Source organism: Apiospora kogelbergensis (genome assembly GCF_038363985.1).
Source record: "Apiospora kogelbergensis strain CBS 113332 chromosome Unknown utg000007l_segment0_segment0, whole genome shotgun sequence".
Taxonomy (NCBI): domain Eukaryota; kingdom Fungi; phylum Ascomycota; class Sordariomycetes; order Amphisphaeriales; family Apiosporaceae; genus Apiospora; species Apiospora kogelbergensis.
In genome coordinates, this window is record NW_027117424.1 from 2,315,639 (window position 1) to 2,328,292 (window position 12,654).

At 55.3% G+C, this 12,654-nt stretch overlaps 5 protein-coding genes across 5 annotated transcripts; 3 read left to right on the forward strand and 2 right to left on the reverse strand.

Annotated features, from left to right (window-relative positions):
* Positions 1-15: 15 nt before the first annotated feature.
* PG998_011099 (Arabinanase/levansucrase/invertase) lies at positions 16-2,109 on the reverse strand (the record flags this gene model as incomplete). Its single annotated transcript, XM_066877915.1, has 5 exons — positions 16-84; positions 189-1,572; positions 1,672-1,824; positions 1,902-1,971; positions 2,028-2,109. The coding sequence occupies 5 exons, from the start codon at positions 2,107-2,109 to the stop codon at positions 16-18; spliced, it is 1,758 nt and encodes a 585-aa protein (XP_066726969.1).
* A 1,721-nt stretch (positions 2,110-3,830) lies between these two features.
* PG998_011100 (endothiapepsin) lies at positions 3,831-5,240 on the forward strand (the record flags this gene model as incomplete). The annotated part of the gene is made up of 3 exons (XM_066877916.1): positions 3,831-4,176; positions 4,239-4,724; positions 4,786-5,240. The coding sequence occupies 3 exons, from the start codon at positions 3,831-3,833 to the stop codon at positions 5,238-5,240; spliced, it is 1,287 nt and encodes a 428-aa protein (XP_066726970.1).
* A 1,400-nt stretch (positions 5,241-6,640) lies between these two features.
* PG998_011101 (uncharacterized protein) lies at positions 6,641-7,189 on the forward strand (the record flags this gene model as incomplete). The annotated part of the gene is made up of 1 exon (XM_066877917.1): positions 6,641-7,189. The coding sequence occupies one exon, from the start codon at positions 6,641-6,643 to the stop codon at positions 7,187-7,189; it is 549 nt and encodes a 182-aa protein (XP_066726971.1).
* A 1,299-nt stretch (positions 7,190-8,488) lies between these two features.
* Positions 8,489-9,388, forward strand: PG998_011102 (uncharacterized protein; the record flags this gene model as incomplete). Its single annotated transcript, XM_066877918.1, has 1 exon — positions 8,489-9,388. One exon carries the CDS (start codon positions 8,489-8,491, stop codon positions 9,386-9,388), a length of 900 nt encoding a protein of 299 aa, XP_066726972.1.
* A 317-nt stretch (positions 9,389-9,705) lies between these two features.
* On the reverse strand, positions 9,706-12,546 carry PG998_011103 (uncharacterized protein; the record flags this gene model as incomplete). Its single annotated transcript, XM_066877919.1, has 5 exons — positions 9,706-10,264; positions 10,375-11,730; positions 11,840-12,219; positions 12,341-12,397; positions 12,463-12,546. 5 exons carry the CDS (start codon positions 12,544-12,546, stop codon positions 9,706-9,708), a joined length of 2,436 nt encoding a protein of 811 aa, XP_066726973.1.
* Positions 12,547-12,654: the final 108 nt, after the last annotated feature.

Here is a 12,654-nt window from a genome sequence, read left to right on the forward strand (position 1 = left end):
CAATTCCTCCCCGGATCAAGTGTTAGCGACAGTCTGCGTAAACGAAGCCACGCTGACAGAGCCGCCCAAAGCCTTGGTGGCATACTGTAGAAATAAGAGTCAGCCGATCATTCAATCAGTCAACCAGACGCGAACTACAGTGAGCTGGGTGGCACTAGCAAAAGGGGATAGAACCCTAGACTACTTACGTTGAAGATAGCCCATCGGTAGCCGATGAAGTAGGTCCAGTTGTTGTTGAGGGTGAGCCCGTTGCCGAGCTGCTTGAACGAGTTGCCGTCGGTGCTGTAGCTGAACTGGCCGACCCGCGTACCGCCGGGCCGAATGTCGACGGTGCCGCGCAGGTAGATCTTGCCTTTAGCAGCAGCAGCCGTAGCCGAGGTAACGCCCGTATTAGCCGTATTCCAGTTACTGTCAAGGTTGACGCTGTTGACCATGGCCACCGTGAACGTGCCGCCGTCGTTGCGGATGCCAATGTAGCCCGTCTGGTCGCGGAACAACGAGAGCCCCGCGCGGTCGCCGTCGGCCATGTTGGTCGTGTCGAGGACAATGGTGGCCGTCGACACGGGGCCCCGGATGCGTCGCGTCAGCGTGTTGCGGGACTGGTACAGGTCGTTGGTCACCGTTGCGGTGCGCAGCGTGAGCCCGTTGTTGACGCTGTATCGGCTCGTGTCCGGGTTGTGGTTCCACTCCCAGGGCGCGCCGAGCGCAGTCCCGTTGAAAGAGTCAGTCCCGATGGACGAGGCGACGGGCTTCGCGGGTAGGGGCATGGGGTAACTCGTGCCCCAGGCGCCGTTCGACGTGACCAGAGAGGGGAAGCCGTCGGATCCCCACGTCACGGGGGCCAGAACGGGAATACGGCCGCCGGGGTATGCGTCCTCGAAGGCCATGTAGTACCAGTCGCCATTAGGAGTGTCGACAAGGCCGCCTTGGTGGGGGTTGCCGCCGCCGCCGACGGGAGGCCGGACGGCGTTCGCGAGGACTTTGATACTGTAGCCGCTCTGAGGCTTGCTTGACTTCAGCGTCCACTCCTGGTTGGCGGGATGCGTCACCAGAACGTAGTATTGGCCGTTGCGCTTGTACATGCGGCTTCCCTCGAGGGTGGATTGGCCACCAGTGTTGCCGTCGTAGATCTGCTGGTCGCTTGTGATGGACAGGCCGTTGGAAGCCAGCTTGGCGACGTGCAGTTGCGTGTTGCCGTAGGCCACATACATGGAGTCGTCGTCGTCAATGAACAGGCCGACATCGTACAGGCAGGTGTTCATGGTACCTGCGAGCGACCACGGGCCGGTGACGTCCGGAGCCGTGTACACGTAAGTCTTGCCGAACTCAATGCAGCCGATCCAGTACCAGGTCTTGTTGGCAGGCCGATATCTCATGGTCGAAGCCCAGATTCCTTTGACGTAGGCACGGGTGTTGCCTGCCAGGTCGTACTTGGAGCCCCAGTCCAGTCTCGGTACAGAGTGACCAATGTATTCCCAGTTGACCAAGTCGTAGGACCGGAGAATGGGAGCCCCTGGGGAATAAGCCATAGTGGATGCTGAGTAGTAAAACGCATCTCCCACACGCGAAATGCTGTGATCTGTTAGAAATACGACCTAGTGTTCCCTGCAACGTCCCAGTTCTTGTATAAAGGAGACCAATCTGGTATTTCACACTCCAAGAAGGACTCACTCTAGATCAGCCAGATCATCCCATAGGACCGGGTTGTTAAAGGTTCCCGTCGCCGCTGGCGTCCGCACAGTTGGCGTAGCAGCACCTCCAGCGGTTGTGGATGGAGACGGCGCAGGATTGCCACCACCACTGCATGGAGTGCATTGCGAGTACCTGGAAGACATCAGGTTAACCTATGCTCACACCGCTTTCAGGTGCGAATTTCGCAGATTGCCCTCAGGTTGTCTTACCACTCGTTAGAGACCGTACAGCAAGATCCCGATACGCAAGCCGTATCGCCACCCCAACCGTTACCGCCGCCTAAATAACTGTCAACATGTGACCTTGCCGGGCCGGGCTCGGCGGTGAGAACTTACATTGGCCGTAAAGGGGCGCCGCAGCAAACACGGCTTGGACGAAGCTGGCCGCCAGCACGATTGCGGTCTTGTGGGAGACCATCATGATAGAACCCGAGCGCAGATGTGTAATCAAGGTCAAGTCCCATGCCGTAGGCGTAGTTCGTGGGAGCCGGGCTTTTTACATACTTGCAGACAGTCGAACGATGATTTGATGTTTGTCCCTGTCAATGTCGGTCCCCGCGGGATCAGGCATGGACCTCCACGTTCATTGGTGGGTATGTCAAGAGATGCTTTTGGCTAGAAAAAACGCTACGCAACGCCCGGGGCTCGAGGAGATTGCCGTAGGCACGGGAAGGCACCCGTATCTTAAGCCCTGTCCCACGCGCGCCAATGGCAAGACTTCCCCAAGCCGAAACTCGTATAGATCAAGGGGATCTCGCGCAGGGCGGCGGAGAATCTGTGTCGCTACCGAATCCAGCCCATGCCGGAATGCTTTCCAGCCAGATCGGGCCTGGAACGCGGGGCTCCGAGATGGCAATCGGGGTTTGGAGGACAAGAAACGCCTGTTCGTGGGAAAAATGCGCGGGGACCCTCCCAAAACGGAACCCCCTGCCCCAAGGAACCGAGGTGGAGAAGTTGGCAGCGATGCCTACATGCCTACCTCTGTTGTGTAAAGCTATGTCGAATCTACCACCTGTACAAGTCATTGAATTACGCTGACATTGAAGCTAAAACGATGCCGCTATGAGGTAAGTGCCCCACCCCCACCACCGACGCAATTGCTATCAGATGTCTTGAGGTTCAACACTCGCAGGTTAGTCGTCGAAGGTATCATCTATAAGGCTCTAGCGATAGGGTATTTAGGGTGCATCTGTCAGAGGTCAAAGAGAGAACCCGGTTTCGCCCAGCTCCGTCAAGCTCGCCATGATTGGAACTGTAATCCGATACTTGGTCTGACACGCGCTTCATCCAATCCTGAGATTTCGTCCCGTGTTTTGGTGTACGTACATACGGCACCTACTTCTCCGGCTCAATGAACACCATCTATCCTTCAACGAGGAATGTTCGGATAGACGCTCGTCGACCAACGAACTATATTGGGCAAGTCATATGTTCCATTTCGGAGCGACAGATATTCAGGAACGCTCTTGGCCCATACCATTCCCGCAACCTACTAGCAATCGGCCAACCAAGCAATCGACTTTTCCCTGGTATTACCACCAAGGCTACAAGATTTCCCTTCGTTTGGTCTTGTTCACGGCTTCCCAATGGTCGCAGCGACGCCTGGAAGAAGCCTGGATTGCTAGTTGCGGCTCATGACTCTCAGTGGAAGGCATGATGCTGACAGGGATTGTGTAACATAATCCCATTGACGATCTGCCATCAGATGCGATCCCCTGTCCGTCAGCGTCAGGCAAGATTGATCAAGCTTTATCAATGGCTTGGCTTTCGCATCACTGCCGACAGTTCTCGTGCAGCAATCCCGCCGGCATCATGAAGATCCTTATGGGGTGTTGCGCCATGCGTGAAACGAGTCGCCGCAGTCGCTATCTGTATATGTATACACAATGGCTGCTCGTATCTGTTATGGTGGCCTTGCCTCCTTTTCCGTTATTTTCATCTGCACTCACTTTGCAACGACGACACAGGATATACTATCCGTCCATTCCTTCTTCGTTCTTACTGGCCGGTTCGACATCGTATCGTAATCGTTGAGACGCTCTCTATAGCAAGAGCTGGCTCTATACCATTCACTAATTTCAAGCTCTTCGAACCTTGTGTCTGGACGCCCATATTCCTACTCCCTTTCCAAATATTACGATGATGAAGCTTATCACATTTGCTGCTCTTGCAGCTTCCGTTATTTCCCAGAATGTCGTGGTTACCACTGCAACTACTACCAGTCCCTTGACTTTAGAAGAGATTCTACAGATCACGACTCTTGGCGGCATGACCTTTCGAGTTCCTCAGGTGCCGAATTCAAGATATACCGGCATGCGAAGAGGACCGCTGGCTATGGCCAGGGCTTATTCAAAGTTTGGCGTCGAATTCCCAGATGATCTACTGGCTGCCATAGAAAGCTTGTTGGAGCAATTGGGGCTCAGCCTCAACGGTTCTGGCAACGGTGCTGGGAGTAATGATAATAATAACTCAACAAGTGGACAGGGTTGGTGAACATACACAAAAAACGGTATTGTCGAAATTATCAAGGTTGACCATTTCTCATAGGTGAAGTCGCTGCTCTTCCCGAGCTCTTCGACTCGGAATATCTCTGCCCGGTTCAGATTGGCACGCCTCCGCAGACGCTGAACTTGGACTTTGACACGGGCTCCTCTGATCTGTGGGTGTTTTCTTCAGAGACGCCCAAGTCTCAAGTCAAAGGCCAGGCTATTTACGACATTTCCAAGAGCTCGACGGCCCAGCTTATGCAGGGCGCTTCGTGGTCAATCAGCTACGGCGACGGTAGCAGTTCTAGTGGCAACGTGTATACGGACACCGTCACTATTGGCGGGGTGACCGTCAAGAACCAGGCAGTCGAGTCAGCCCGAAAGGTCTCGGCCCAGTTCACCCAGAGAGCCAGTACAGATGGATTGCTCGGGTTGGCATTCAGCAACATTAATACGGTCCGTCCGTCTCAGCAAAAGACATTTTTTGACAGTGCGTTGAACGGCTTGGCGATGCCTGTGTTCACTGCCAACCTGAAAAAAGGAGAAGGTAAGATCCGCCTGAGCTTCCCATCTGCCCAGAAGGAGCAGCGTGTTGATATCTAGGCCAGCCGGGAATTACAACTTTGGGTTCATCGACCGAAGCGAGTTTACCGGCAATATTGCCTTTTTTCCCGTCAACGCCTCGACTGGCTTTTGGCAATTCGATGCCTCAGGCTACGCCGTTGCTGATGGGGCTGCCGTGTCATCGCCACACGCCGCCATTGCTGACACGGGTACTACGCTGCTCCTAGTCCCCACAGACATCGCCGCAGCCTACTACGCGAAAGTCTCCGGGGCCACCAAAGATGCCACGGCCGGCGGGTACACGTTCCCCTGCTCGACAACTTCGTCGCTGCCGAGCTTTACGGCCGTTATCGGCGATTACAGGGCCGTCATTCCGGGCGACTTTATCAACTATGCCCCCGTCGATGGCAACTCGTTCGAGACTGCCACAACCTGCTTCGGAGGTATCCAGGAAGTTCCCACTGGGTTCCCGTATGCCATCTATGGCGACATCTTTTGAAGGCTCAGTTCGTCGTGTTTCATGGTGCCAATCAGCAGGTCGGGTTTGCTGCGAAACCGTTGTAATCATCATAGTATTGCTGTTAATGACGGATATACTTGTTACTTGTCGTATCTCCCGTCTCGCCTCGTCTTCGCAGCTATCCATCTGCGTTCATTTCCCTGAGAATAGCTCCCCCCATGAGTACATTGCGCTTACGCAGTTTGTATCTACGCATGCTCAACATAGTTTTGACTTTTTCTCCTCTGCCCGAGGAGGTTCTCTGTATGGAACTAAGAGTGACTCAATGTCATCAGCTGCACGACAATCCAACATTAAAGATTTTTTTAGACCTACATCACACTATACTCTGTATAGAGAACGCGGTGGTCGGTATATTGCAATCCCGCATGAAAAGCTCTTCACATTGCCGTATGGCTCAATCCGCTCAACAGGAGATCAACCTTCGACTCGAGGTTGTTTACAAGCTGGAATGCGTCGATGGAGGATGTTGTATCGTATCTGGTATATCTCTGAGAATACTCGGGCCATAACAGTATCTCCAACGATAGTCGAATATTGTAGTATCCGACAAGATCGGAACAGGCAACGGGCCAGACCAGAAAGGTGCCAAAGTCTAAGCATAACTGACGAGCTTAAGTGGAAAAAAATAGTCTTCGGGTCGTCGACCCGAGAGAATGGAAAGCTTATAACGTCGATCCACAGAAATGCTCGGCCATCCCCCTATTCGAGGAAAGCCATTTGATAGGGTCGATCATGGAAGCAATTGCACCAGAACATGCTCCACATGATAGCCTGCTAGCCCATATACAATCCGTCGTAGCTTGTCAACAGTTCATGATATATGCCAGTTCAGGGGACAGTCCAAAGCTCAATATACGTGAGCTTTCCAAAGATGTAGTTGACCTTTGAATGGCCCGGGTGAATAATGGGGGACACAAACATTCCATAAGGGTTCCGTAGATTGCTTGACACTGGCGTGCTCGTCATTGGTGAGGCAGCAATGAATGAAAAACCTTGAACAGCATAAGATGAAGTCAACACCAACCACGAGACCCGAGTTTTTCACTCGAACCACGGTAGAGGCCCGAAGCCTTTTCCATACTGCGAGTTCTTGCAAACTTAGATTAATGCTGCTGGCTCGCTACCGGCATATAAAATTCCCCCAGGAGCCCTCTTTCCCATTCATTCCTTCGATTCTAATCCATCGTTTCGATCATACACAGTCCTCTCTTCTTCCATCTTCAGACTCCAGACTACACGCTCTCACTTTCTACTCCTGCTTCAAGCATCAGTACATTTGCTACTCCAAGCGTCACTCTTCTCTCACTCACTCTCACTCTCTTTGCTACTTCACGCATTTCTACCCACTTGACTTTTCTCTGACCAAGAACTTCAAGATGGCTACCTTTGCAAGCAACGGAAATTTCGCCACTTCAGCTATGAATCTTGCCCTCTACTGTCTGTATCATACCAATGATCCAGAAGCGAATTTTTACATCCGTAAAAGAACCGATGTTTTGGAAGTTGAGGACTTTGAATTCAACTTTCGAGATGACTTCGTCATCGTCTCCGACAAGGATGACCCTCTCGACCCGGTCGATCCTTTGACCCGGTCCTTGAGCTCTCTCCGTCTCAACCCAGCTACTTCCTCTGACAGCAAGTCGACATCATACACTTCATCAATTCGGTCCACTGGTAGCGGAGGCTCCAAGGCCGCTCCCAAGAGCATCTTAAAGAAGCCCAAGGGAATCAACGACCACACCAAGCCCAAAAAGGCCGTGGTCTGGCACACTGAGCTTGCTCACAACATCATCAATGGCGAGCATGTGCCTCAGACTCGACTGTCACGAGAAGAATGGCAACTCAGAGAGCACAAGCGACTCTGTGCCAAGCGCATGGCTGATGCTGAGGCAGACGCCGAATGGGTTGATGTCTCTGAGCTGTGAACAAACCAATATCACATGTTCACAGACAATACAGTCCGGTCCTTCAGATATAGGGGAACGGACTAGATTTCTACCACATCACAACCACAAGACATTCTACATCAACAACTACTCACAATCAACTGGTATGGCTGTCTCAGAAGGTGAAAGGTGCTCTGGCTTCTTCTGGCTTGGAAGATGACCATCACATGATACACCGAGAGCCAGCACACACTCCGAGTCTTGTTTGCCAACCCCAAAAAACCAACACGACTACCTCCGGTACAAGAGCCTCTGTTTTTGTAGTGATTCACATGCACACTATACCCAGAGGTACTCCGGCAATCTTGACAACATACCACTCCTATCCGGTCAACTCAGTCCCGAGAGAGTCAGACATTGCAACCAAACCAACAAAAAAAAACCACCGTGTACACACAACACTCTTCCAACCACTCAAGCAAGTCATTCTTTGGAGCCCAACAAGCTAGGAGTAGCACCGGGTACCTATCCAAGTATGGCGACATGTTTCTTTGGGGTATTTGATCTGGCCCATCAAATACATATGGGTGTGTGATCTGGCCCATCACATACCTATACTTCCCAGAGACAAGTGTGTCACACCGGGACAGCAACCACAACTGTCCTAATCACTACTGTTGCAACGTTCTGAGGGATCGACTTTTGGGTTTTACATTTGGAGATTTGGAATCCAGCGCTTCCGCCATTGAGGGGAACTTGGGGAATTTGGGGAATTTTGAATGTTCTTGGGATGTCGTTGGAAACATGCGGTGCAAATGGGTTCAGGAGTTTTGGTGCTGAAGACGCTTTCTCCTGGGAACAGCCGTAGGTCGTTAATACTTTCTGGTTTAATGCAATGTGGCTGATCACCACACTTTATTCCTCACTCCCGCCAGCCATCAGCAATTAGATTGTGACGACGTGAATGTAATCCTTGATGTAGCACACAGGTATGGTAATCGCAGCATCCACCGTCGACAGATTTCAGTGTCGACATTTACGAATTACCCTCCACGTCCACGTCCACCTCGGCCTCGGCCCTCATCGCCCCTTGGTGTCGTTCAATATTTGCCCCATCACGGGTAATTGCTTCGTGAGACGCTGAGTCTTGAACATGCGTTACTATCTAGTTACGCCGTATCCGGTTGGAGGGGTAAGTAGGTAAGTAGGGGTTTGTTTTAGGTCTGACATTGGACGGACGCCTCCGACTCCCAAAAGCCATTTCAATTGCACATCCGTAATTCCTGCCTCCTCCCACATATTATTCTTCGAGCAAGTCATACCACGCCGTCTCTAATTATGAGCCTGAACTGGAAACTAGACTCCATCTCCCTCCCGCGTGATCGCCGTGTCCTCGCCGGTGTGGGCGCCGTCTCACTGGGTGTTGTGCCGCTTCTCTCCTACGCCATCTACAGCTACCGTCGCTGGCTAGAGCTAGGGCCGGGCGGCGTGCCCTACGACGTCAGGGGATGGCTTGCCAATGTCGTGGCGCGCCCCTTTGCCCGCTTTGACCTCCGCGCGATTGCGCCCTACACCGTGGAGGACACGGAGCCCATGTATGGCGGCAGCCTGCGCCATGGGTCCTTTTTCAGCAAGGTAGCCGGCGAGGACGGCTTGCCGCCCCTGCCGCCGGCCCGTCCCGGCGCGAGACCCGACGTGCCTACTTTCGTTGTCCCGCAGCGCCAGATGACGGAACAGGCCTCGCAAGCCATACTGGCGAAGCAGGAGGCGTTCATCGCGGCCGTGGCGGCTGCCAACGCGTCGCTGCTGCGCCTCGAGCCGTCGGCGCTGGAAGGCCGCACGCACGATGCGCTGTGGTTGGCCGCGAGAGACGACGAAGACATTGGTGGCGAGAGCGGCGACGACCGTAGATTCCCAGCCCCGCTCCGGCGCACTCAGGGCGAGTTCCTACACCCACACCGCGAGGGCAGCTCGCACGCCATTTTCAGCCTGGCGGACGCGACGCGCCTCATCGAGCTGGGCTGGGCCGAGCGCCACCCGCTGACGGGGAGTAAGATGCGTATGGGCTTGCCCTGGTCCTACGTTTTGATCTACGCCCCGCGCAATGACTCGGAGCTCGCGGTCTGGATGGATATTGTGATGGCGGCGGTGCACTTCGTCGCATTGGCATCGCAATATACGGTGGATGTGGAAACCCCTTCGAAAGAAGGCTTCTGCGGATTCAAAGTTGTGTCCTAAGTCTATATTGTTCACAAGAGGCTGCTTTTGTTACTTTGGGATACCGGAGACTTTAGGTCATTGTGTACGATACTGTCCAGTCCAGGCTGCGCTGCGTTTGATACAAACGGCGCAACAAGAAACGCTCGTTGTAAGATCGCTTTCCTGAAGAAGCATCACTATGATGTCCCATTGAAGCACAGGGTATTGGTGATGAGATCAAAAGCCACTTCTGTCGTCCACATCTACTAGTTTTGCTTCTCGACTCAATATATCACCATCCAATCAAAATGTCGCCCCCCTCCTCCCCTTTTCTCCAAGGCTGACGCGACGCATAACTAGTCCACTGCCCTGTTGGTGCCGTTGCGCGCCGCCGCGAGCTTCTCGAGCACCACCTCGTCGCCCGTGATCTCAAAATCCCACGTGTCGCGCCCGTCCACATCGAGCACCAGAGTGTATTTTCCCGGCCATAGTACCAGGCTCCCCTCGGCGTCCCCTCGAGCGAGCGCGCCCAGCGTCAGGGGCAGCGTGACTTCGGCTGTGGCGCCCGGCGCAACGCTGTGTGCGCGCGCAAAGCCCACGAGGCTCTTGTTGGGGTGCGGCGCGGGCCCGTACTCGCCGCCCTTCGCGAACAGGAGAACCACGTAGTCGGATGTCACGTTGGTGCTGCCGGTGTTGGCCACCGTCACACTCACCGTGGCGAACGGCGCCAGGTCTGGATAGTTCCCCGAGCCTGGCGGGCCCGTTGCGTTGAATCGGATGGCTCTTGTCAGGTCGGCGGTTGAGAAGGTCGAGGGCAGAGAAGTTGCGTTCGAGAATGTGGCGTTGAAGGTGGTGTAGTGCAGGCCGTGAGCGAAGGGGAAGACGGTGGTGCCGTTATACCACTTGTAGGTTTGGCTGTTTGTTGGTGTCCTTTGTTAGTGTCATCTGACTACTACCAGATGGCCTTCACGGAAAGAACCACTTCGGTTCATTGTCAAGATTCGAGCTTGGTAACTACAACTCACCCAGGGTTCCCGGCGCCGGGCCGGAGGTTCATGTTGGTCATCTTGACCTGGTCGACAAAAGAGGCCGGGTACTGGGTGACCGGCAGTCTGCCCGCCGGCGCGTTCGTGCCGAGGAGGATATCCACCACCGCCTGCCCGCCGCTCTGGCCTGGATAACCTGCCCACACCAGCGCGTCGACCTTACCGTCTCCCGAGACCAAGCTCGACGAGTCCACCATGGTGCCCAGCTGCACCACCACGAGGGGCTTCTTCGCCTCCTCACTCTTGACCTCGGCCAGGCGGTCAATCAGCGCCAGCTGCTGCCCGGGCCAGGCGATGGCGTTGCGGTCGCGTGTCTCCGACTCCTGCGAGTTGTCAATACCGCCCACGTAGACAATCACGTCGGCCGCCTGGGCTGCGGAGACGGCGGCAGCGAAACCGCTGGTGCTAGATCCGGCGATTGAAGTGCCCTGGACCGCCGTCACATCCCATCCGGCACTCTTGAAGGCGGCCACGACGCTCGTGACGCTCTGGGCCCTGCCAAAGTAGTTCCCCTGCAGCTGGGTTGTCGCCGAGCCCAGGGGGCCGATGACCGCGACCTTCTTGGGTGATGGACCGAGGGGCAGCGTGGTGTTTTTATTCTGCAGCAGCACGATCCCCTCCACAGCCGCGCGCAGGGCCAGCGCCTTGGCGTCGGGGGTCGCCACGTCGGCCCAGGAGAGCCGCCGGTAGGGCTGGCCCGCGGCGGCATCGAACCAGCCCAGCCGCGCCATGGAGGCGTAGCGTCGGACGAGCGACTTGTGCAGGGCCGCCTCGGTCGTCAGGTTAGCCCGCAGCGCCGCGGCCAGGTTCTGGGGCCAGAAGTCGCCACAGTCGAGGTCGGTCCCCGCGTTCAGGCTGCGCGCGGCCGCGTCGGCCGCCGAGGCACCGTAGTGGTGGTCGTTCCAGACGTTCTTGATGGCGTCGCAGTCCGACGTGACCCAGCGGTCGCCTTCGTCGGCGGCGGTTGCGCCCTCGTCGTCTTTGCCGCCTGGAGTGGCGGTGGAAGTCGACGTGGAGAACCCGTACTGGTCGCGCAGCACGTCCTGCAGAAGCCAGGGGTCCGCGCACGTCGGCACGCCGTTGACGGCGTTGTAGGCGCACATGAAGCTCTGGGCGTCAGCGTCGCGGGCGCAGGCCCGGAACGGCGCCAGGTAATAGTCTTGCAGGTCCTGGCGCGTGATGACGGCGTTAAAGCCGTACCGCTGATTGCCCTGCCAGTTCTCGATGTCGTAGCCGGCGTAGTGCTTGCACGTGGCGACCAGTTTGTAGTAGGGGTTGTCGGCATTGTGGGAGGGACCCCCGCCCTGGAGCCCCGGGATCAAGACGTTGATATACCTAACGGTTATTGCTGTAAGCAAACAGCATTCGATATATGTTCTACTCTTGAACCAGGCACACTAGTAAAATGGGCTGGGAAAGAAAGAAGCCCCAAAGTCTTGCTTACTGGCTCGCGAAGTAGGCGTCCTCGGACGGCACTTCCTGGCCCCGGCCCCAGCGTGGGTCGCGGTACGGGTTTATGTTGGGGGTCCAGAAGTTAAGCCCGGTGCGGCCAACATTACTGAAGGCCCGGGCCTCGGTGCTGATGACGTCGGCCACGGACCGGATCAGGGGCAGGTCGAACGCGGCGCCCATGGTGATGGGCTGCGGGAACGAAGTCGCGTAACTAAAGTTGCCGCTGGCCGCGAAACTCACGCCAGGCGATCCTGCCACGCCGTGTAACGCTTCCTGCCACCATTCGTAGGCAGGCAGTCCGAGTCGCTGGACCCCCGGCGACTTGTCTCCGGAGTTGGCGATTTTCTCCTGGACGGTGAACTCGGCGACGAGCTATGGGGGTAGTCAGGTTCCATGACCCGCCGATTAGCTTAAATCTGAGCGGATTGAATGGCTGATACCATGTATAGTGGTTCGGAGATCCCGACAGATGAATTCGGGGGGGTTTGCATACCGCAGAAGCTCTAGCCCAGGGACTCAGAGTCGCATCGCAGACTTTATTGGTCGAAAGCTGAGAACTGTCAACGATTGAACCAAAATCTTTTCCTGCTAGGAGCCAGCGCCAATACAACTTACAGGCCCAGATTTGCAGTTTGGGAAGTCCCTGGCTGATGCGGAAGCCGCCAGCAAAATAATGGCCCCTATCAAGATCAACGGCATACCGGGCTTTTTTTGCCTTGTACTATCGATTCGCAATTGAGGCAGACGAGGTTAATCTCGAGAAATGTGCACGACAAATGCGCCATGACTACCATTACATTGCAGTCT